We start from the raw sequence: 25,550 nt of genomic DNA on the forward strand, positions 1-25,550 counted from the left end.
GCGCGCGCATGCGCACCGTTGGGAGGGGCACGTTCCCGCAGAGGGGGAGGGGCGCGAGAGCGCCCTGTGGCGCGTATGCGCGTGCGCCTGACCCTGAGGCCTGGGTCGGGCTGGCGGCGGTTCTGCGCGTGCGCGGCGGCGGCAGCGGCCTAGGGGCGCTCCGAAGGCGGGGGAAAGCGGGCCCGGCGCGCGGTACCGCGGCGACGCGGCGGGTGAGGCAGCGCCGCGCGCGGGGCGGGGGGGTGGTAACGGCCGCTTCTCGCGCTCCCGCGGGCGGCGGCGATCGCCTGCCCGACCTCGCCTCGCCTCGCCTCGCCTCGCCTCCGGGCAGAGCCGGCCCCACGAAGGGAGGGAGCGCGCCCGCGAGAGCCCGGTGCCGGCTGGGGGCGGGGAGGGGGGGGGGAAGCGGGGGACGATGCCCGCCCCCCCGCTGCCGTCCGTTAAGTAGGGCGTGGTGAGCGGCGGACGGCCGTTGGGCAGGCCAGGGGGGCGGGCGTGGGGGGCGTGTGGGCTTCGGCCCTGCCGGAGGTCGGGTCACCACTGGGAAACGGGGGCAGGTGGTGTGCAGAGAGAGAAGTCCGAGAGGAGCTGCCATTGCCAGCCCTTGTTTTAATAATAAAAAGAAAAAAACGTGCTCATTGCTTTCTCTCTCTTTTTTTTTTTTTTTAAATTAGCCCTCCCAGCTAATTTATATCTACTCATCCCAGCCTGTTGAGACTATCAGTTTCTGTGGTCATTGGAGAACTAGTGAAGTGTTGACAGCAGTGGTGGGGAAACTGAATATTGTTTACGGAGAGAGATTTCTAGATGAGTTGTCCAAAACCTGCTCGTTTTTGGTCCCCTTCCTTTTTATTATTTGTTCTGTCTTTGGGAGGTCTAATGTAATTGAGGCCTTTGTTTAAAGCTTCAGTGTCTTCTTTGATTAAGCTATTTAGAGCTCTCAGTACTCATTGATAAAGTCTCTTCCAGGATCTCCAACAAAATATAGTGGCAGCTGGCATTGCTTATTTTTCAAATTCAGACCAAGTGACAAAATGTAAAATTCTTTCGGGGCATTTACAAAATGCAAAATTCACAACCTGTCATGAGGTTATGAAAGCACAAAATCAGTTAGACATAATTCCTCAGTGCAGTTTACAAATTATATTCCAGACCTAAATTGCTGTGGTAATCTAGATATTACTTGCAGGTGAAGAAGTCAGAGGAAATACACTCATTTTCACAAATTTATTTTGATATGCTTCGTGCACTTAACAAACTTCTATGTGGTCAGTTTTACACTTCCTACTTTTTAGTGCCTTTCACACAACAGTGGGAGGTGATGCATACGTCTACTAGTGTAGCACATCAAAAAATTGAGTTGCAATACTTGCTTCTCTTGTAAAGAAGGATTTTTTTGAGGTCATTTTCTGCTTTGTGTCCATGTTGACTGTGTGCATTTTCTTGCTACTATTTTCTCTACTCCTAAAGTTTTGTTGTCCTTAGCTTTTGGAACTTATAACCTACAAGCTAGTTGTGGGAAAACTGTGAATAAGAAAACAATTTTTTGTAGGAATTTTTAGGAATAGGTTTTTTTGGGCTGGTTGTACTTAAGAGTAGCTATTTAAATGAAAGCAAATTAGTTTGTTTCCGTTTCTCCCCTGGTTATTGAAAAAACCGCACATTTATTCCTATGAAGCATTTTCTGTAACTTGCTCATAATGTGCAGCATCTCTGATACAGGTTTAAAGGTGCGGTATCATGGTTATGAAAGCTTCAGTAGAAGATGACGATTCAGGATGGGAACTCGGTATACCTGACAAGATGGAAAAGAGTAATACAAGTTGGATAGATATAACCCAGGATTTTGAAGAGGCTTGTAGAGGTGAGTTGTACTACTTGCATTTTGAAAAAATTGGAATCCTTTGGAGGGCTGAGCAGAGGTGGTGCTTTGTCTTCCAGATTACATAAGTATCCTACTTTTAGTCAAGTTGTGTTTTTTTTCTTGTGCTTTTTTCCATTCTGCTTTTCTTGTCTTTGCAAAGATTTCTCCCCTTCTCTTCCCTTAAATGGAAACCTCATTCACCCATGCAGAACCAGCAATCTACTTTTTCTGTAACTTTTTTGAATCTGTAGGACCCAATGCTTTGTTCATTTAGTTGGTCAGTGCATCACTTTTCGTTTTTGATTCAAAGCTGAGCTTCTGAGGTGATATGTATCCACGTCACTGGGAAGCAGTGGCCTTCCTTTAAACGATGCTTTTACTGACTAATGTTGTTATTAGTTAGTGTTAGTTTCTTCTGACAGTCACTTCATTTTTTTGAAATGATTTTTTATGATGACATTTGGGAAAAATAAATCTCAGACTGCAAGTTCACACACGCAGTGAATTGCACAATAAACACAATTCCTTATACCGCTAAAGGGTTCACTTATACTAGTGACTTATGGTTTGTATACCCATGAAGTATGTCTAAAGGCTCAATGAAAAACAATGAGGAAAAGCAAGCTTTTCAATAAATATCTCCCCTGGAAAAAAAGTAGATGACTGTGTAAAGGAGCCTGAAAACTGCTGTTACATGTTCCAGGCTAATCAGGTGCTACTGTTGGTAATTTTAAAATGTCAACTGCTGAAATAATGGAGAGGACAGATGAAAGACTATGAAAAACTGTTTTATAGTCTTGCAGTTTTGAACATTCTTCAAGAAAAAGTAAATAAAGGTGGAGTAGAAATGCCTGGCCTGCTCACCACATATTGTACTGTTCAAGCATAAGACGTTTCAGTGAGCGATATGACTTATCTTGGAAAAATTGCTTTAGAAGGATGATGGTAATTATTTACCCTGTTCTGTTCCTTTTTAGAACTGAAGTTAGGAGAACTCCTTCATGACAAGCTGTAAGTATGCTATTAGGTTAGTTCTGTTTTTCAGATAGGATTAGTGCATATGTACTTATGCTTACTAATGAACAAGTCATGGCATACAGGCTAAGTTTTTTTAAACGTCTCTTTTCAATAAAACAGCTAAAATAAAATCATTCAAAATAACATTCATCCTCAGCAGCGCATAGATGATGCCACTGTATGAATGCTGAACATCTCTTGTCGTGCCAGTAAAACATTGCATTTTCAGTTAATAGTTTCAGTACAAACATTTGAATTTTATAGTACATCTGATCGTCGGTTGTGCTGAACCTGATGAACCTGCTGAACTATTTTATGCAGATATACTTCTACATGAAGAAGGCAAGAAGCACTCCAAGCTCTTCATTGAGTTAGTTTAAATGTCACTAGCAAGTTTAGAGTAAAGTCTGCATCGTTTAACCTAACTCTAAAATGTCATGCCAAAATAGAAGCTGCATGCTCTACAGATTAAGAAGAAGTCCACTTTAAAAAGCGTGTGTTTTGTCTTGCAGAATTTATTGAAATATGAAGTGAGATTAAAGTACTCTAAAGAGAAAGGAACTTATTTAGTTATGTGGGTGTGTTGACCTGCAAAAGACAGGAGGTAGTGATTTAAGAGTAATAGGCTCAGAAAGCAGAGCAACGTTATTAAATGCAAGCTTGCTTAAAAACATTTGTGCGAGGACATCACCAAGTAGTTTACTCAGTAGAATCAAAGTGTATTTTCAGTTACATATAAGTGCCTTTTCCATTAAAGATACTTTGAAGACTTAAAACGTGCATTTTGCAGTAACCTTTTTTTTTAGTAAAGGCTTGTGTAACAGATCTACTGAGTATCACATACGCCAGAAGAGAGGTACTGTCTCCCTTCTTTTGCAGGCCTGCTGTCATTGGATGGCTCTTCTGCAAAATGTTGTATACTTTGTGGCTACAACAGAATATATTTTTGCGTGCTATTTCTTTTCTGTGCCAGTTTTCTTAAACTGCACATTTTAAACAAAGTTGATGTGTTTGATACGTATTATTATTAGTTGTGTAGTGTGTATATTGTCATTAGCCTTTGGGGAACTTACCTTTCTCATTTCTTTGGGCGTAGTATAATAAAGAACAGCTTGTTGAGTTAATATCAGCTTATCGTGTTACGTAATCCCAGGTTTCTAAAAAGATGCTGTGTTTTACAAGCTATAAAAGTACAAACACATGGCAGATTTAGTAATGAGATATTTGGCTGAGGAGCGTTCGTCAGCTAAAAAAAGGCTAAAAATTGTCTCTTAATTTTAGGCATCTGGCTAAAAAGATACTTTTTGAGAGATCCTCAAACTCTTGAAAGCTACGCCCTAGCGAGATCATTAGTCATATTCAAAAATTAGTGTACTCAGTTTGCCGTCATATGTTCTTCTGCATTGGTATGTGAAGATTGTTCTGTATCAAAGAAAATTTTTAGTTTGGAACTTTTTTTTGTATTTGTGTCCTTAGTTTTGGTCTCTTTGAAGCAATGTCTGCAATTGAAATGATGGATCCCAAGATGGATGCTGGTATGATTGGAAACCAAGTTAATAGAAAGGTTCTTAACTTTGAGCAGGCTATCAAGGTTCGTGTGATTTTACTATTTTTGCCTTTTCACTGTCTGTAAAAATACATAGTTTAATTAAATTGTAGTTAAGCACAATTCAGCATAATGGATGTTTTCAGTCTTTACAAAAAATAGGTTTTTCCCTTTTTATTTTGGGTAGCTAAAAAATGCTTGAGGTATTTTACTTTGTAACCTATTTCATCACTAACTCTCTCAATGACGTACATTGTATGTTTGATAGGTATTAATACCATAAATAAATCCACTTCAGAAATGGTGCTATAAGTTATCCCAGGCTTCCCTAAAATGTGTCTTTTATATGAAGATGTACTGGTTAACCCTTCTTTCAGCTGAAGGGAAACAAGCTTTTGTACAAAAGCTGTAAATTAACTCTTACTGTCAGTTCATTAGCACTGAACAGAAGCCAGCTAATTTAACAAAAGGTTATAGCGTAACCACTGATGGTAATGATTAACTTGTGGTGCATCTTCCAAATGAGTTGCTGAAGGGAAGTTGAAAGACTCTCCTTCTGTTACTTTGGAAAAAGTAATACACTCGGAGAGAAAAATCTTTCTTGCAGTGATACTTTGAATGGATCAGAAGAGAGGCCTTTCTAAAATAATAGCCTTTTAATTCTTGGTGCAGATTTGCATACATTGAACAAATACAGTGGAAGAAGTAGTTCAGCTGCCTTCTTGGTTCTGACCTTGAAAGCACTGGAACTCTGTGCAAGCAGCTGCAATATAAAAAGCTCCCTTCGAAGACTGGGTGCTACCTATTATTCCATGTTTGCATTTTTGTGTGTGTGTGTGTGTGTGTGTGCATATGACAGTACGTGTTAGCAGTTCAACTGATTTTAAACTTCTGTATGCTACTCGTAAATCAGACATTTTATTATTGGTTTCCCTTTGAGAAACACTATGAATTGGTCAATGTTCAGCATGTTCAACATCATGATGCAAAAGCAAACTGTTTCAGAATTCTTGAGAAAGATTATGAAGCTGACCAGTAAAGTTAGTGGAACACGAATAATCTGAAGCCTTAATCAAACTGTGACTTCCTTTCTTACTATATAAATAATTTGCATTTTGCCTGTTGTCTTGTGTACTCTATTGTTTTTTTTTTCTTTCTTTTCTAAGGATGGGACCATTAAAATAAAGGATCTGACTTCACCTGAGTTGATAGGGATAATGGATACATGTTTTTGTTGTTTGGTAAGAATTTCGCTTCTCTTAATGTTTATGCATTTAAAATGTAATCCCACCCAGTAAAAAATACATTTAAAAAAAAAGACAAAAGTAGAACTCAAAAAAAAAAAAAGATCCATTGAACAAAAAAAATGTACTTCATATTTTAAGTTGCAGGTAGTGCATATTATAAGATGTCTTAATTTTGACGTTATGTTTCTTTTTTATCCTAAGAAATCATTAGGGTCTCTAAAAATGAATATTTATCTCTCTGAAGTATTTAATGTTCTTTTCCCTAGATAACGTGGTTGGAGGGTCATTCCTTGGCACAAACGGTATTCACTTGCCTTTATATTCATAATCCAGACTTCATAGAAGATCCTGCTATGAAGGCTTTTGCTCTGGGAATTCTAAAAATCTGTGATATTGCCAGAGAAAAAGTTAACAAAGCAGCTGTTTTTGAGGAGGTATGTTTCAGTGTATCCTGTGGTTAAATATGCAACACTATATGTAGGCTCCTTAACAGAATTAAAAAAGGAGTATTAGAGAGATTTAATGCCATTTGTTTGGATGGTAATGTAGGAGAAGGAGTTAATCCTTCTAAACGAGCTATTAAACCTAATATCTCTTTAAAATGCAATTTTCTTCAATAAAGATTTTCCTTGCTTTTTTCTGTTTTACATGACTGTCAGAGCCACTTAAATTTTCTAACTGAGAAACAATGCAAATCCTGTTGGTAACGTGTTGGAATTATGTTTATGTTCTTTTTCTTGTCTGATTTTGGATCTCCTACTTCAGATAAGCATGCTTATCTTCTCTCTAAAATGTTCTTCTAGCAGAGCAATCTAAGTCTAGTTTTCTGTGCCCTATGACCTTGGACAAATCACTTCTCACTGACTGTATCTAAAACTAGTTAAATAGTACTTTCATCTGTAGTTCTTGAAACATTTTGATAGGATAACGCTAGATAAAATTTTTTTGAAGGGCAAATCGTTGAATACTAGATAAAACTGTTGAAGGGCATACTGGCGTTACGCATACATGCAGAAAACAGATAATATAGCATATGGAAGTCCAGCTCAATGTGGATTTATGCAGGAGAGTCACCAAACCATGAGTGTATTCAGTGGTGCAAGATATAAAACAGAATTTCTGTTTCATGCTTGGTGTAGTTTTTAAAAAAACCCCAACCCTTAAAACTGTAATTATTACTTTCATCATTGCTTTAATCATTAAAGCTCACTTCTCCAATTTTTATGTTTTAGGAGGACTTTCAGTCGATGACTTACGGATTTAAAATGGCCAACAGTGTGACAGATCTTAGAGTTACAGGTACAATTTGTGCTTTGTATGTGTCTGTCTGTTAGTGTGTTTCTCTTTTGAGCATGTAGGTAACTTTCAACCAAATCTGATGACTCAGTAGGAATCTCAGATGTTATATTTTCTATTAGTCTTATAAAAATTGATGACTTGGTAAAAGACCAAATTTAGTTTTCCTTGAAGAAAAGATTCAGGTATTTTTCTTAATTTTTTTTTTTATTCTGTTTTATTTATTTATTTTTTTTTTAATGCTTGAGAAACAGAATAGAGACTTTAAGATGTGTCAGCCAGAAAATCTGAGTTTTTTCTTAGTAGGCACGGCAGGACTGAGATACAAGCCATTGGGAATTGGACTTCTTGAATTCTGCTTGTCATGGAAGTACTTGTGATCTAAACAAATTTTTTGGGGGGAAAAAGCAGTTCAGTGGTTCTAAAGCTATGGATGAAAAAGCTGGATGTTAAGACATTAGCCTTCATATGTACTATTTTTGATGGTACTGAGGCTTTGCATCGACTTATTTTTAGAGAATTGTTGCAACACTTCAGCTTTGGATCAATTAATTTATACTGATATACTTACTGTTGCAAGAAATCCCCACCATCTCTGGTGACAACTTCTTTCGTTGTCTAGTCTTTAGGTAATCGGTGTTTAAAGTACTTCAAAACTTAATTTAACCCTCAACTTTTTTCTGCTAAGTGGTGTAGGTGTATCTAGGAATAACTTACATCTTTTAATTGTATTGTAACTTTTTCAGGTATGCTAAAAGATGTAGAAGATGATATGCAAAGAAGAGTGAAGGTATTTCTGTCACCTTTGCCTAGCCCCTTATATGTGAAGTTTGCTTAAAGTAGGGTTGTTTTTCTTGGGGGTGGGTGGATCAGTAAAGTAAATTATTCACTATGAGGAATGCAGGACTTTTCTGTCAGTAAATTATATTTTTTGAAAAATTGTCGTAATGATTTGTATGATGCTGGTAGTCTGCCTTCTAACTAATGATGCTGATCTCTGCAGACTTTTCTGAATGGGTTAATAGCCGCTTCATTAGCGGCAGGATGGAAAGGTGATGCAGCAGACATCAGCTGGGCTGGGACATGGAAAGCATACAATTATTTCTGGCTTTTATGCAAGCGTATCATATGATGCTAAAGAAATCATTTAATCTTCCTTTACCACAGTTTGCAGTATGAAATGTTTGTATCACTTCCTTGCCTATTTGTACAGTGGACTGGGATAGATTTCATTACTGTATGTCAGTTTTGAATCATTCACGTACCTAGATCATATATTAAGAGGCTTTAAACTTAAGGATTGATTTCTAAGGATATTTAATAGATGGCTGTTTTGGAGAGGGGCAAAGGTTTTTACCAGTATCTTCCATTTTGCAATTATTAGTAAGTTATTTCAAATTCCTTTACTTTTTAGAGCACTCGAAGTCGACAAGGAGAAGAGAGAGATCCAGAAGTTGAACTTGAAGTAATGAACGTTTTGCAATATTTATTTTTCCTGGATTGCACGAATTAGTACATCATTACTTTAATCAGCAGCTCCCTGCTTTGAGAAACGAGTGTGTCACCAATAAAGCTTTGTCACCATTGCTGCCATATCTGAGCTGCTCTGAACTTCATAGCCTGGGCTAGGGAGCTAGTCGATTGGCCTTTATGTGCTGAAGGTCAGGAGTTCTGGATGCGTCCCAGTGGCAGGACAGTGATGCTGTTGCAGTGCTGCCATTTATCCACCTGCCTCTCAAGAAAAAGCCCATTAGCCAAGCAGAAGGTCTCAACTATCTTGTCCCTTTCTCCCTCAGTTCCTTAGCAGCAGCTTTTACTGCTGCTGGCAGCCTCTCTGTCCAGGGAGAAAGGAGGAGGAGGAGCTGGAAGCAGTGTAGCTTCTTCCAGAAAGAGTGGGAATTGTTGACTTAGAAGAGCATGGGTTTGTTGTCTTAATAACGTATTTTCTTCAGAAATAAGTTTTAATATAGGTCTTTAGCAAAAAAAGAAGAAAATCCGTTTGTTTTAATAGTTTCCTGGTTGTTCATTTAAGCTGCAATTTGAATGGCACTGGCGTATCTAGCCAGTGGTTGTGCTTTGTCAATGTATCTGTCTTATTTTTTGTGTTAGAACTTTTCAGACAGCAGTTCAGTCTATCAGAAATAAAAATAATTTCTTTAACTGATGTGGTCCAGTTTTCTTCAGAATCAGAGTGGCTACTGCGTTTTTAGAGACTAGAGAGCATAATTTGATAAGTCCATGAAAGCTTGTTTTTTAATAAGTATTTTCCTTTTAATAGGTGTTGGGAGTTAATGAATATTTCATACTTATTTGCAGTATATTTTTTGTTACAGCATCAGCAGTGTTTGGCAGTGTTCAGCAGAGTCAAGTTTACCCGGGTACTCCTGACTGTTCTTATAGCATTTACAAAAAAAGAGGTATATTCATCTGAGTTTCTGTCCTCACACTATAATTCTGTGATATATGTATTTTTCATTTTCTAATGTAAAATAATTATTCTGGAGATTTGAATTGATGTCGCTGCAGGTAAAGGGCTGGGTAAAGCCTTATAATAGCTTCTGTTAAGTTTCCTTTCAGTTTTTAAGAAAACACAGGGAAGGACAGTGGATGACATTAGTATGGCTTTGTAGTGCGGCACATTATTGATTATGGAACACTTATGTTTTTATTGAGTTTTGGATTACTCTTTTCAGGTGCACAAGCGAAACTTCTCTTTCTCGGAAGTTCTGTCTCTTTTTGCTGAATTACCTGACATTGAGCAATACTTTCTCCATCTCTAGGGAATCATTAGCTTTCCTTTTCATGTGGCTATCAAATTTCTATCCAAATGTCATTAGTCTGAGAAGAGGAATGTAACAGCTCTACATGTAATTTACCACCTCTTTTGAATATGAGATTTTTGCAGATGCTGAAGGGGCAGGGAACTGCTTGTTTCAGAGCCAAAAGGTAGAATCCCATGAGTTGGATGAGACTAAACTTTCTGTTTGATTTGTTTTTTTCTTTATACAAGGGCAAATAATTGCCTCTTGCTTATTGTTCTACTTCCGTTTTATAAAGAAACAAGTTTCTTGCTTGCTGCCTTGAAGTTCCTCACTCCTATGTACTTTGCTGTTGTAGCAGCTGTGCATTTAACAGTTTAAAAGATCTCAGTTAGAATGCAAGTCAGGTCCAAACATCATTGGGAGAAATCAGTGCTGAAGAAAAAAAGATTGAGAACAACTAAGAACAATTGCGTTCTGTGTGTAACCATTTGTAGCATAAATAGCTTGGTCTTCATCAGACTGTGAAATGGAAATGAGCTACATTGATCTGTGACAAAATTCTGTCTGTATTAACTGCTATGAGTTAATGGTGAGATTATCTTAATTTAGTTAGTCTGATTACTTACATTTTAAGTTATTTACTTCATGGATGACTCTGATTTGATTTAGATCTGCTTAGCAGCCTATTCTTATAGTAGATCTGTGAGATGATATAATAGGTGGATATATATTATGCAGAGCTCATTATTAAGTGTAGCAGACTGGTCTGATACAGCTTTTATTTGCTCTTCAGGGATTTTTAAACCTCTTTTCTTAAACACGACATGTTTCAATTTTACTTTTTATATTAAATATTTAAAGTTCTGTCCAGGACCGCTAATCCTGTGTTTTTGAAACACGATTTTTATTTTTACAGAAAGAGATTTTAAACAGTACCCAGTTACCCTAACAGATTTGGGTTCAGATGATGTCAGAAAATTCAAAATGTCGTCAGATCATGATCTCTAACAAAGATTTTTAATTGACATATGAGATTTTCTAATCCTGTGTAGTGACTTGGTGCCACTTGATGGCATGTGTTCCATCTATATTATCAAGAATTCTGCATCTTCTAATGATGGGAGTTTTTTTTTTTGTTCAGAGCGCTTCATTTGGCGGAACTGTTTGTTTTTTTCTATTTTAACTCTGCAAAGTGAAAAGTAGAGAAATTGTAGATAGTAAATACTAGATTTTCAATTATAATTACTGTTAGGGATTATCTAATTTCAAAAAATACTATGTTGTAAATTTATCAGTATGTGAAATAAAAAGAATGCTTTTACATAAAAGCAAAAATCTGATTATAGAAAACTGATTGAATACAAACATTAGAATCCTGACACGATACTTTTACTGATATTCAAATGAGTTAAGAGCAAACATGCCTCATCTACAGAAAATACATGAATACCTGTTTTCTGCCTTTCAGACGAGTGCAGTTGCAGAAGCTCAGAAGCTAATGACTCAAGCAACTGACCTGCTTTCTGCCATTCACAATTCATTACATCATGGTATCCAGGCACAAAATGATACCACTAAAGGAGGTGAATATCAAATTTTCTTTCTTTCTTTTTTTTTCCTCCCCCTTTCTTAAATATACTTTTTTGATAAACTGTAAGTATATTATAAAAATCACAATGTATTTTGAACTAATAATATTTTTTATGCAAGCCATTAAAAATGTGCCTTGTTTGATCTTAGTTTCATTTCTCTAAAAGCTGGTTCTCCTGAAAGCAATGTTATTGCTTCAAAGGCAGAGATAATGTTGAACTTTTGATTAAGTGCGTTGCACTCCGAATCAGCATGAACACCATTTGAAAACAGAAGTACCACCTCACTGTCTGTATAGTTTTTGCTGAGTTTTTCCCATAGTGATTATTATCTCACTTGAGTGATTAGTGTGGCCAGAAATTAACTGTCAGTTAAAAAGAAGCTTTTTCTTTCAATTTTGGAGAAGCTTACCTGAATTACTTATTTTGGCCAAATGAGTGACTTCATTGTACTTGTAAGTGTAAAGTGAGTTCCATAGCTTACATGCAGTTTCTCTCCTTCTCTCTCTCTCATTTTTCTTTTTTTTCTTTTTTTTTTTTCTTCAGATCATCCTATTATGATGGGGTTTGAGCCCCTTGTTAATCAAAGATTGCTGCCTCCAACTTTCCCTCGATATGCAAAAATAATTAAAAGGGAAGAAATGGTCAATTATTTTTCCAAACTAATAGATCGGATAAAAACAGTCTGTGAAGTAGTCAACTTAACTAATCTGCACTGCATACTGGTAAGCGTGAATCTTTCCCATTTATAGCCAAACATAAGATCTTAAAAGCTGACTTTGAAAATAATCGTTTCAAATATGCATGCTATTGCTCGCTGGAGAGAAGCCTGAGCTGTATGTATAAGTCTTATCATATTTTCCATTGTTATGTGCAATTTCAGTATTTGATGTCTGTCTTCCTGTTTTTTCTCTTTTTGACAAAGACCTTTTTCCTTCTCAAATATCCCATTTTTCCCATAGCCTTTTGAAAAACAATAATGTGTGTCAGTGGTGGAGCAGAGCTGAGTTAATTTCCTTGCAATTCATTTTCCCCTGCATCTGCAGTAGCAGGGCATAAGTCCTTGCTATATCCCTGATTTTGCAGATTCAGTAAGCAGTATTCTACATATGGGTCCATAATTAGTTATGGGTCCATGTTAGTTTCTGAGTAGGGATAAAGCTAAGAACTTGCTTATGTTTTTCCCTGAGTAAGGGATGCTATCCTCAGTTAAGGCCTGCATTTATTAGAAGCGATATAAATATTTGAAATTCATGTTTTACAATGTACATTTGTACTGACTGACAAAAGAGCTATGGTTACATCCAGTGAAGTTCAAAGAGCAACCAAAAATCTGTTACTCCTAACATATTTTATGTTAAGTTCGTAAAGCCAGAGTTTGAAGCCTTTTGTGCTGATTGATGCAGTTTTGTTATGTACCTGATTCAGTCTTGTTGTGACCTTAGTGGTTTCAAGGTATCTCTTTTCTGTATTATCAGCCTTCTAATAGTCGCGTCTGAAGAAGAAAATTCACAAACCTGGTGTTCTGTTTGGTAAAGGATAATTGCAGAAAAAACAGATTTTAGCTTCATAGTGTGTGTTTTTTTGTTCAAATTACTCATGCTTATTTTCTTACAATTTGTACACTATGCTATGGGCATGTCTCTTTGGTTTTTGTGTATATACATATGCAAAGATGCAAATATGCTTGTGTGTGTGTGTATATATATATATATATGTTTATACATGCATACATACATACATATATAAGAAAACTGGTATATTAACTTAACTTTTTTCCCTAAATGCGAATTAGGACTTTTTCTGTGAATTTAGTGAGCAATCACCATGTGTTCTTTCAAGATCTCTTTTACAAGTAAGTCATAATTTATGGCTTTGGGTGAAATGCTTATGCTTTCATTATAAATGCACATTAATCGTATAGTTTCAAATGTTTAAATTATTTGCATATCGTTTAATAGCAGAGAAGTAAAATTTTTCTGTGGTTAGTTATGTATATGGAGCCTTATGAGCTAAATTTTTTAAAATACTCAAAATACCGTTCTGCAGATTGTGGTCAAGTATGCCAATTAAATTACAGCGTTAAACTTTTTTCTCTGCCATAAACCTCGGCCTGTACAGACATTTTTATGTTGCTCTCCATATGCTGTCCCATTTGGGGCTGGAGTAGTTATTCCATCTTCCCTGCCTTGACTGAATTTCACATATAGACCGTCTCCTTTGCTTCACCAGTAACTGATGGTTAGGGCAGAACGGAATACTACCTTACTGCTCCGTGCCTTAATTACCTTGAAGCTATATCATATGTTCCTTAATTCAGAGTGGAACACTTTCATACAGGAGATTTTGATTTGGATAAGGGTGTCTTTTTTCCCTTTAATCCTGATTAGATCATGTATAGAACTGATGGAGAATAACTATTGGCAAGTAACATGTCTTCATAGTGAGCGTGCATTCTGACTTTCCACTACGTATGTTTTGTGCAATCCTTATGGGTGTCTGGCAGCAGAGCAAGAAAGGGGCACTGCATTTGTGGAGGAAAGTGGAATGAGCATCAAACATGGCCAGTAGTATCTGCAGGGATTAAAAAAAAAGGCCTATGTTAGTCTCATTCTTTTCAGATCTACCTTTATCTGCCTTCAGGGAAATTGCGTAGCCTATTTTCTGTTAATCTTCAGAAACATCTGTCCAATTAATTGTCTTTAAAGTCCACAGACACAAAATCATTTTGCATGCAGTGACTTGTGCAAGTAGTAGAGCTGTATTCTGGGAATACCGCACAGATGACTGATCTCAATATGCCCCTGTTACCAAGTCCACAAGCTTGAACCAGTTGAATGATTTCAATTTTTAAAGTGATCTTTTAAGTTTCTGAAATAATATAGGTTCTATAAGAGCTTTATGTTAATAATTTCTAAAGCTTACTTTCAACACCTGTTTCTAAAAGCATAATTTCACTTTCAGACAACTTTCCTGGTAGATAACAAGAAGGTGTTTGGTACTCACCTAATGCAAGATATGGTAAAAGATGCTTTAAGATCTTTTGTCAGTCCTCCAGTACTTTCTCCCAAGTAAGTAGAGCCTGAGTTGGTTTGCATGTGTTAACATAACCGATGAAAGCATTTCCGTTTACAAAAGCAAGGACAGACTTTAAAGAGCATACACATTTTCTACTTATTACTGCTCATATATGAAGGAGTCAGCTGCTGTTGCTGTACGTTTCTTTTTGAGTTTTGTGTGTAATAGCCTGGTGACATTTATATGCATAAGTATGTGTGTGGATATTTCCCTTTTAGGTGTTGTCTATATAATAATCACCAGGCTAAGGACTACATTGACTCATTTGTGACACATTGTGTTCGGGTAAGTGTTCGTCCCAGTGACAGAACCTTTATGTGAATACGAGCACTTCCAAGATTTGCTTACTGCTGAAAATGAGATCGGTTTGATTAAGATACCTAACACGAAGGCAAAATTGCAAAACTTGGCTAAATTACTGCAATTTTGAAGAAGCCAGTATAGCTATTCCTGTTTGTATCCTGTATGAAGTTTCCAGATTTCCCACCAGCATATATCACTTTACTAGAAATCTGCACCCACGACCTCTGTTGGAATTAGTTTTATTTTGCACATAAATATTTAGCAATAATAAAAACAAAGTTATTTTTACCTTCCTTCCTTTTCGAAAATTAAAAAGAACTGTTTGCAAATGTTCAGTTATCGAATGCAGCAGACTGAAAAATCTAAGAAAATGGATTTAGTCGTAAGAGTGGTCTCTCTTCCTCCAAACATTGTATTCTGATCAGATTCTTCACAGGATGGTCATGCAATCTCATGTTGACTTGTGTGCAGAGCTGGACTCTTAAATCACTCCATATAGTTTGCATGTTAGCATATACTGCCTCAGGAACCAGTCTCCTAATACAGATGTATAAATCAGGTGCCTAAACAGACATCATAGTACTCCTCTCGTAGTCTCAAACTTGTCTTGAAAATGTATAATTATGCTTTGTTTCTTTCAGCCATTTTGTAGCCTAATTCAAATCCATGGACACAATAGAGCTCGTCAGAGAGATAAACTCGGTCACATTCTTGAGGAATTTGCCACTCTCCAGGATGAGGTGAGTCCTAGGCAGGAAGCTAGCAAGCCTTTCTTTCCATAGATATTCTTACCATAGTGATGCATGTAGACACTTTACAAGACACTTCTGAAAATTGAGACTTATAGTTATGAAAAACAGATTGCAAAATTTTGTAAATTTTAAAAAGTATATGTAACATGAGTAATAACTCTTAAAAATACACACTTCACTGATTTTGTAACTTTCTCCAGAATTGGTAATGAAAGGCCACAGTGAAAGGTACATCTCCGCTTCTTGGAAATGTGGTGGGTTTTTTTTTTTTAACAGTGAGTAGTATGAAATATGAAAACATTTTACGAGACGTGCGTGCTAAGGAGAGCAGTCGAGGAACTTGGAGTTGCGGGGATAGGATTTGCATGTGCTCCAGCTTCTCTTGAGATTTTTTTGGCTGAGAGTTTGTTGCAGTGCTGCAGCTGAGAGACTTTTTCCATCTTGCAGCAGGTTTTGTGGAATGATTTGTTCAGGACCCCTGATCATATTCTAAATGTAGGAGACTTCATATCTTCTGTAAAATTACTTTTTGAGACTGAGTGTTGCTTCCCAGCATTTTAGTTTATCTGGTGAGCCACAGTGATGTTTTGCTTTCACAGCTTTTTAAGTTTTTCATTGTGCTGAGGTTTTAAAAAAAGTGAAAGTCATTGCTAATATAGTAAGATGTACAACAGCATGTTATGGTTCTTGAGTTTCAGTACTCATGTGGCTGCTAAAGGCCAATAAATGCTTTTTAAAATTAAAGACTTAATGAAAGTGATGTTACTGATGGTCAGTAAGCTTATCTCCCTATATTACCATGTAGACTATTTTTTACTCTGTTTTGCTGAATTTACTTCTTATTTATGAATTTACCTTTTTATGAATTTATGACAAATTTATGAATTTATGAAATTTTATGAATTTAACTCTTATGAATTTACCTTTTATGAATAAATTTGAATAATGAATTCAGATCTGTGACAGTGCTGGACTATAAAGATCACAGTATCTGGAAAACATTCTGTCTTTTAATCTGGAGCATGGGGTATGCTTACCGGCTTCATTTTCAAATTCTGTTAACATTTTATATCTGGCAGAACTTGAATGCAGTTTCAGCCATATGTTCTTCCTTTCCTGTCTGTTACTGAATAGTTTGTTTTGCTCTCTTTTTCGGTAGGCAGAGAAAGTAGATGCAGCACTTCACAGTATGCTGCTGAAGCAGGAACCACAAAGGCAACATTTGGCTTGCTTGGGCACCTGGGTCCTTTATCATAACCTTCGTATTATGATACAGTATCTTCTGAGTGGCTTTGAATTGGAACTCTACAGTATGCATGAATATTACTACATATATTGGTAAGAGGATATTTTATAGAAAACTGTTGGGGGAGGGATGCTCTCAAAGAGCTTTCCTTGTAAATACTTAAAAAGAGGACTTCTACTATTATTTTAAATCTCAAACATGCTCAACACGCTGTTTAATGACCTGTTCATAGAATTAAAGGCAGGGAAGAACAATCGGTCTCTTTTCCAGACTTACTGACTAGTGTACTTACTGATGACTTTTTCTGAAATAGTAATTGGCTCTTTGTTTAGCTTTTTGTAACAGTGTCTTCTAATGGAAATTAATAAAAAGCCTGCTGATGCAGGATGCAGAAGTAAATGCAGAAGGAAAAACAGCTTCCTTTATTCTTGTCTCTCTTTGTCCTGCCAAGACCAATAATCTTGTTGAGGTCTTTAACATTTTTAAAGAGATCTCCAAAGTTGAAGTTGTGACTGTAGTCTGAAGGTGACTAGGTAAAAGTAACCTCTTATTCCATGAACACGTTTGAAGAAGTACCTGCCTTTAGTGAAAAGGATTGCACTATATGGAATCAAAAGACTTTTTTCTCCCCTAGTCTTTATTCACATTACCTTGTTTTTCACAGCAGATTGGTCCAAAAGAGAGATTATTTTAGATGGTTCGTCCTTAATTCAGCAGTATAAATTCAGTGTTGAACCTTTCCACATTGAGGTGCTTTTGCACTTGTTTACTTACTCTGAGGCTGCCTATAAACTCTTACTCGGGAAGCTGTCAGCCTTCCTGAGAGGTTAGACGACCAGCTTAAAAGACTTGAATTTCAGTGCATCTCATTCCCTCATGTATTGAAAGTTTAATTTCCCTGGGCTTCAAGTAATGTTTCTGCATTATTTCATCAGTGGATTAAAGACTGAGTGGGAAAATTAATACTCCAGACAGTTGCCAGAAGATGGCAACATTCTCTAAGTAATACACCATTTTTACCTGCCCATGTTTCCCCTCACCATTTCGATAAGATCGCTTAGTCAGAGCTGTTGACTCATCTGTTTTATCTCCTCCATGTAAGTAAAGAACAAAAAAAAACCTTTGTCTGAAAGGAAATTTGCAAATGAAACTTTCATCATTATTTCTCAGTTGTTGTTTTTTTTTTTTTCTGAATTATAGCGTCTTATAAAGTGTTGTTTCTTCTTCATATGCTCTAAATTTCTACTCCCTTTTTCCCGTTCGTTTTGGTTTGAAGTCAGGCTAGAGATTTATATGTCCTACTCAGCAGGCAATCTCTCTTAAAGCATTCTTAAAAGATTTCTCTTAAATCTTAAAGAATTGCATGTACATGTGCTGTTCCTGTGGGCATTTTTGTGTGATAAGTCAATGATTTATTAGTGCTTGAAATATATCAATATTAACCTTGTTTCCCAGAACAGTAATTCATAACAAAACGAGAAGCATAGCATTAAGTTAGTTACCATTTTAAAAATGCTTGATTTGCTGGGCAGGAAGGAGGAATTCTGGAAAAACTTGATCCTCGTATGGGCCTTGAAATAGGAAGAAACTCCGACTTAAGTTAATAGAACCCCAAGAAATTTGCGTGCCTTGAGCTGTCTAGGGTTGAAGGTGTGCAGAGTCTTGTTTAAAAGAATAGAACAGGGAATAATCAATTGATTACAGCCATTCACTTTCATCAAAAGAGAGATGCCCTAAAAGGTGTCCCTTGTCATTAGTTCTTTGAATAAATGACTTGGCATTCAGTGAGGATGCGTACGATATGAGTAAGTGTTGCTTTGTAGTATGTAACAGCCATGTACTGTTTCTACCCTAGGTACTTATCAGAGTTTCTCTATGCCTGGTTGATGTCAACACTGAGCCGTGCTGACAGCTCTCAAATGGCGGAAGAGAGAATAATGGAGGAACAGCAGAAAGGCCGTAGTAGTAAGAAAACAAAGAAAAAGAAAAAAGGTATATGAGGTGTGGAGTGTAGCTCAGACTTCTTTCCCTCATGTAGCTGTTCAGAGTTAAGAAGTAATTCTTCAAAGTCTATAGGATCAGCACTGATGTGGATAGGAAAAACATCCTAAAGTTTACGTAGGCTGAAGGGAAAACATCTTAATTAAAAATTTAAGTCTTAGTCTCTGCAGAAGAATTTTTTTGGTCGGTTGGGGGTGGGGGTTCTGCATTTTTTAAATAGTTCTCTCAAAAAAACCTCCAAACTCGTTTGCGTTCATACCTCTGACAGTTCTGCCGTGTGTCAGATGCTGTGAGGTGTAATTAAGTCCAGAACAAATTTCTTTGATAAATACTGCCTTTTACAGTCTATAATTCCCGTAGAAGGGTGGTTTATCTGACTGTAGTTAGATTTCTGAACTGGCACCATATTTCTGTAATTTTTCTTTTGCTCCAGAAGTTATATATAAGCGTGTTATCTTAATTTTGCAATGATGAGTTGCCCTGCTTCAATTCAGTGGTAGCACTATTGTGCAAAATATCCTTTAGATATCTCTTGCTTTCTCTGGTGTATACGGATGGGAGAAAATGAAAACGTGTTTTCTTACGTCATAGCAGATCAGCTCAGTGGGGTCAGAGCTGTAAGCCAACGTCCGAAAAGGCAGCGTTTAAACCAATGTTTAAATTGCATTTGATACAGATTTGCCATGCCTAAGAGGCTGCTATGAGTGGGATATGTTGGTGTTGTCTTAGCATTAACAATGCAAATAATGAACACCATGTAGAAGCTGTACTTCTTTCTTTGCGATTTATTCTTCCATTTTGTGTGTTTATCTGTGTTTTCCTTTCAGGGGGACCCAAACAGATAAGAACAGCCCCAGATCATTTCAACTATGTTCGCTTCTCTCTAGAAATTCAGAAAATCGTTAGCAACTTTTTAGAAATAGTATAATATATGGTAAATATGGGGGCATTTAGTGCTAGTTTAACACTGGAAGCTAAAGGGGAGCTTAAAGGAGTGTTATCAGGATAAAAATCTTCCTTATTATAATGCATTAACCTTGTAGTCTTAAATGTTAAAAAAAAAAAAACAAACCCTGAATTAAGTCTCTCCACTACCAGCTGTAAATTTTAAATTACTGTCTGTTGATGTTTAGCAACAAGACATGTTAATACTATTAACTGTTTGGACCAATTTATTTCATTCTGTTCAATGTCATGTTCATGTAATTGTTGTTTAGCGTATTTTGAGATATTTTGCTTAGTCTGGAGCCAGGTGAGCTGACATGCATGTCCATGCTTTTTTATACTTCAGTTTTCTTCCATTATTTCTAGTGATATTTCAGAACTACCTCACTTTGAAACTGTGAAAGAAATGCTATGATCTGAAAGTCATGTGTATTTATGTTGAATAAAAAAATCTTTTTATGTGAAATTTGCAGTTCGCCCTCTCAGTAGAGAGATCACCATGAGCCAAGCATACCAAAATATGTGTGCTGGGATGTATAAGGTAACTTATTTGTGCTTGCTGAACAACGGCTTCAAATTTACTAACACATATCAAGCATACATAGCATTCCCTCTTTTGTTCTTATTGGGGCTGCATGTGAAAATTCAAGTTTATAATCTGATGTGGTAAATTTTCTACCATTTTTTTCTCTTGCTGGTTATAGTTAAATCATAGCTTTCAACTTGCTAACAGCAAAACAGAACATAAAGTTAGCATTTTGTATAATATTCCATCTTTCCCTTTCTTCTCCTATTTAGACAATGATTGCGTTTGACATGGATGGCAAAGTAAGAAAACCTAAGTTTGAACTGGATAGCGAACAAGTTCGATATGAGCACAGGTTTGCTCCATTCAACAGTGTTATCACACCACCGCCAGTACACTATTTGCAGTTCAAAGTGAGTAATTTTAAAACGTGGTACCACTCATTTAAAAACAAAACAAAAAACAAAAAAACCATGAAAGTCATGTGTCCTACCTGTTTTAGACATTGTTGACAGTAAAAAGAGCCGTTAATATCTCAAAGTTCATATTAAGGTGTAAATTAAAATGGCAAGGACTTCTGGCTTTAGTTATATCTTGGTATCTTGTAGGAAAATATATTGCTTTGAATTCCTACTACAGTTAGGCTCTTTAGATGTTTAAAAGTTGGGCTGCTGTGGCAGTTTGAAAGGCTTGTGTTGGCATGCATGAAAGTAAAGTATACTGAAAGTCTATTGACAAACTTTTTGGTTGTGGTTTATGTAGCAGAATGTTTTACTACTGCAGCAAGCAAACAGGAAAATGAAACATATAAAAATAATTTTGAGTGTTAAATCACAGAAGTGTTTGTTGGAAGGGATCTATGGAGGTTTGTCTCATGCCGTTTCCTCCTTGAAATAGCGTTGTACATGAGGTCAGCTGTGGCTTTGTCAAGCCGTGTCTGAAAATCTCCGAGGATGTTTGGATCCAAACCTCTTTGGATAACCTGATCCAGTTACTTTTTTTTTTCCTTTCCCCCCCCTTCCCCCTTTTTTTCCCTTTCCCTTATCGAGTTGCTTTTTGGATAACCTAATTCAGTGCTGCAGCATTTTCCTTTCCTTCTCATTTCCAGCCTGAATCTCCCAAACCACAGTTGGTGGCTGTTCCCCCCTTGTGATGTTATCTGTCATTACCAAGAAGTGTTTGTCTTCTGACAGCTTTGTAACTGCCTTTCAAGTAGTTGCAGGCTGCTATTAGATTACCCATTAGCATCCTTTTTGTCAGCCTGAACAAGTCCAGGTCCATTAACCTCTCCTTGTGGGTCATGCGAACCTAGGCTTCTGGCCATCTCTGTAGCTCTAGTTTCTCAGTATCCCTCTTGAAATGAGGTGGCCCAGCGCTGGTTGCAATATCAGGTGTTAACAGCACAAATATTGATCGAGAAAGGGATAACTACTTTGATCTGCTGACCATGGCCCTGACCTACGTGGTCCCGTAGTCCTGTGTGAGGTCTGCGTAATTTATGAAAAGAGCACTCTGCTGGCTTGTATTCAACTTAGTGTTCACCATAACCCTACTACTCAGTCAGTCACGAGCCACTCTGGCTCAGGTGCAGAAATTCGGACGTTTCCTTCTTTAACAGATTTTTGGCCAGTCTTTGAGATTCTGAGGGTCCCTGTGAACTGAAGCTGTACTGTTTTATTTTGTATGTCAGCCACGCTCCATAACTTACTGTCATGAAGAGTTGTAGTAGAAATTGGACTGTCCTTGCTTTTTCCCTTGTCAGTGAAATTATTTCATCTCTAACTTAAAAAAAAAAAAAATGCAGCATCAAAATTCTATAAAATGAAGTTTTGAAAAATGGCAGTATGTTGCATGCTCTAAAGGTGCCTTGAGTTGATTACCTGTCATCTTTTTTCTCCTCTGTTCTTCTCTATAGTTTCACTCCTTACTGTATAGCATTATGAAAGCACATGAATAGCAAGTTCAAAACAGTGATTGTTTTAACCAGAGTATCAGATGTTTGCTGCATTTGGTGGAGTTATAAGCATTAAACAGTGTATTGTAGTTGGATATTTGCCATTTTCAATAAATGTTTTTACCTGCACTGCTTATTCTTACAATATTACAGTATTTAGTTGACATAACCTTTTTCCTTGAATATGGTAATTTGTTTTAGAATAAGGGGATAAAAATATAATTTGTTGGCAATTGATTTTAATACGTATCTATTTATTTCTGTAACATGCTAGGAAATGTCTGATTTAAATAAGTACAGTCCCCCTCCTCAGTCATCAGATCTCTACATGGCAGCTAGCAAACACTTCCAGCAAGCTAAAATGATCCTTGAGAACATTCCTAATCCAGACCATGAGGTAAGACTGACGGAAAAAGAAGTAGCTGCTAATAATGGAATGAGTGTTACTGGTTTCAACGGGATCTAGAATGACTTATTTAGATGTCCAAATTTCTACATTTAAGTAATTTAAGCTTTTATACAACTGGCATGTTAGTATACAAAGTTATAATAAAAATAGACATTGAAGCCTGATTTTATTCTGCTTAATTTGAAGCATAAGTTCCAAACTCTTGACTTGTGCTATATCTAAAAATGAGCTTGGGGACTGATGAGTTAAGTGTTGGCAACGCCTGCAGTTCAGCCACCGGCTTCTAGTCTGCAAACCGAAAGCCAGTTAGGTACCCTGTCGTTCTTTCCAGTGGTGAGGGGAGAGCTGGGTGCCTTGAAAGGGTAATTTGACAAATCTGCATGTTGAGCAAGGAGCCACCTTGATCTGCTTGTGATCCAAACTGCCTTAAATGTACTCTGTCAAAAAGCCAAAGTTGAGTGATTCAAGTAAGGTCAAGGGTACCAATGGATGCCTAGCATCTGTGTAAACCTTTATTTGGATAGCTAACTAACTGCCTCAAAACCTGCCGTATTTCTAATGTTCTATGAAGATAAGCATGGAAAACAGTGGTTTCTGTGGTCTGTTGAATAAAAATTGACTATTAAAAATAGATGTCCAATTTATTCTAAATTCCAATTGATATACTTGAAAGTAATCCAAAATGCTTTGGTGTCTGTTAAAATAAACTAATACTGTAAGAAGACTGCATTCTTAGCATAGGTAAATGTCTGAGTATTATCCTCAAGATAATTTTGACATCATATGCTTTCCCTTGAAACTTTATTGCTGTTTTCTGTTTAGGTCAATCGAATTTTAAAAGTTGCTAAACCCAATATTGTGGTCATGAAACTCCTGGCAGGAGGTCATAAAAAAGACTCTAAGGTAAGAAAATGCTAGCTGAATTGGATATAAAATATAGTAGCATACATAATGTTACCACAAATATCCTGTAGCTGAATTAGCAGATTGAGGTCATAGTTATGCAGCTCTACAAGAAGTAGTGACCTAATCCATTTTCTCCTATATGTGCTTTTTTAAAATGTAGATTTTAGGAATTGGAAATAACCTGTTTTCAGTTTTTAAATACAGAAAACTCTTCCTCTTCTTTAAGTGTCTTGGAAAGAAAAATGGAAAATGTGTGCAGGATGAGCTGTACAAAAGTGGATAGGTTTTGACAGCAGGAAGGAGCAAAGTACTTGGTAGCTTGCTGTGAACCTGACAGGGAGAACAGTGGCCTTTGAGGATCAGCAGCTTCTGTGTGGATCAGAGGGAGGAGTGGAGTTGCAGACTTCCAGCTCGAGACAGGCAGGGAGGAAACAAGGAGCACACTGAAGTAAGAAAGCACACTAGCACTCTCAAACTGTGTGCCCATCACTGGTATAGAGCTGTAGGGACATCCAGATGTGGGTTGGAATATTTTTTGACATGATTTAAAGAGCTGGGATTATTTTTTTTTAATCTTTTAACCTTTCAATGTTTTTACACTCAGGTACTACTGAATTTAATTTTCAAACTGGGGCACATACTACAGATAATGTTTCAAATCTCTTCCTTCTAGGTTCCTCCAGAATTTGACTTCTCCCCTCACAAATATTTTCCAGTTGTGAAGCTTGTTTGAAAGACAAGATTATTGTTTGGATATGTGAACCATAATCTGTACATCAGATACAAGCTATGGAATGGAATATCTAGTACTGTACCCAGACTGAAAGGGATCTCTAGGATAAAAATACTGTTACATGGAATATCTCTAGTCTGCTTTCTTTACATGACCTGAATGACAACTGCTGTTTTAAAGTGGTTTGTATAATGTTCTATGGCTGAAGCTGATTTTAATCAATCAGTCAATCATCAACTGCGTTATTGAAGAATATTCTACCTTATTCAATGTAATTACAGACTTATTTAATCATAGATCATTTTGATGAATGAAGTCTGACTGAAAATGGATTTAATAACACTTTTGGCTGAATAGAAATAACCCAATAAAGCCGTATGTCTTAGGCATAGCTGAGTGAGTTAGTGAAATTCTGCTTTGAACAAAGCCACTTCAAAAAAGTCTGAGTTTCCATCTTTTTTTTTCTTTTCTTCCCTAAATTTCATCAAACTTGCTCATTTTGAAAGCAGAAGGGATTTCTTTTCCCCCCCGAGTCTGCCTCGCTAGAACAATCTTTAGCAAAATTAAGGCTAGATGAAAACGAGACTGTTTCATTTAGCTCCTACTGAACTTAATTCAGTATTTTTGTTTTACTGAAATCAGTTGTCTTGAATGGAGATATGTCCTTGAGGACAGCAAGAAAGGGAGAATGAGTTATTCCTGGTTGTACCTTGTTCCTTTGTCTTAATTCTGCATGGCACTAGACTATGTGCACAGTTAACGCTAGAACAGGTCTCAGCAACACAGGAATGCAAGACGCTAGGAGTGTATTCTAACTACTCTTCAACTTTATTCTTTCTAATCCTTGTGTACCTTTGCCATTAGCAGTTCCTCCTTTCAGTTTGTTGCATTCTCAGCAAGCTGTTGTATGACCAGCATTCTCTTGATTTGGCTGCAGTACTGCAGCTGGAATCCCATGACCTGCTTCACCTGCTTTTCTGCAATCATAGAAGTACCAAATGGGGTAGGAATTAGGCTCCCCCTTTCCTTCAGTGAAGATGGTTCTTCCTTCCAGTTCTGAAATAACACAGGGTAGGCTCTTGTGTTGACCAATTTGCTACTACAAGAGGACAAAATAACATTAAAAACCTGATGTGCTCCTTGATGAAGCATACTGCCTAGTCTTGCCTGACACCTTAAACCAAGGCCTCCGTGTCTGACCCTGTTGAAAGGGACAACTCTTTATTTCAGTGCAGAATGGCCTCCTCCATAGGGATAAGCTTATAATTCCCTTTTGACCACGCAGGACACTTGCTCATGTTCCTCTTAATATATATTTATTTGCAACATGGAGTAATACCACTTTAACTCCATCACCTACACAGCAGCACTGCTAA

General features: G+C 37.0%; 1 protein-coding gene across 1 annotated transcript; it reads left to right on the forward strand.

Moving 5' to 3' along the window:
* Positions 1–14: 14 nt before the first annotated feature.
* On the forward strand, positions 15–24,561 carry NAA35 (N-alpha-acetyltransferase 35, NatC auxiliary subunit). Its single transcript, XM_068928834.1, has 23 exons — positions 15–212; positions 1,723–1,864; positions 2,842–2,875; positions 4,358–4,472; positions 5,594–5,668; positions 5,941–6,108; positions 6,907–6,973; positions 7,717–7,760; positions 8,385–8,435; positions 9,304–9,387; positions 11,201–11,315; positions 11,868–12,046; positions 13,117–13,176; positions 14,286–14,392; positions 14,618–14,684; positions 15,344–15,442; positions 16,614–16,792; positions 18,556–18,692; positions 20,120–20,187; positions 20,445–20,585; positions 22,401–22,523; positions 23,358–23,438; positions 24,115–24,561. Exons 2-23 carry the CDS (start codon positions 1,741–1,743, stop codon positions 24,172–24,174), a joined length of 2,178 nt encoding a protein of 725 aa, XP_068784935.1. The 5' UTR covers positions 15–212; positions 1,723–1,740; the 3' UTR covers positions 24,175–24,561.
* The last annotated feature ends 989 nt before the right edge of the window (positions 24,562–25,550 follow it).

This window comes from Struthio camelus, chromosome Z (genome assembly GCF_040807025.1).
Source record: "Struthio camelus isolate bStrCam1 chromosome Z, bStrCam1.hap1, whole genome shotgun sequence".
Taxonomy (NCBI): Eukaryota; Metazoa; Chordata; class Aves; order Struthioniformes; family Struthionidae; genus Struthio; species Struthio camelus.

Coding starts and splice junctions, on each gene's coding strand:
- NAA35 (XM_068928834.1), top strand. CDS start 1,741: ATGGTTATGAAAGCTTCAGTAGAAGATGACGATTCAGGATGGGAACTC. Junction 4,473..5,593: donor ACTTTGAGCAGGCTATCAAG/GTTCGTGTGATT, acceptor TTCTTTTCTAAG/GATGGGACCATTAAAATAAA. Junction 12,047..13,116: donor CTAATCTGCACTGCATACTG/GTAAGCGTGAAT, acceptor AATGCGAATTAG/GACTTTTTCTGTGAATTTAG.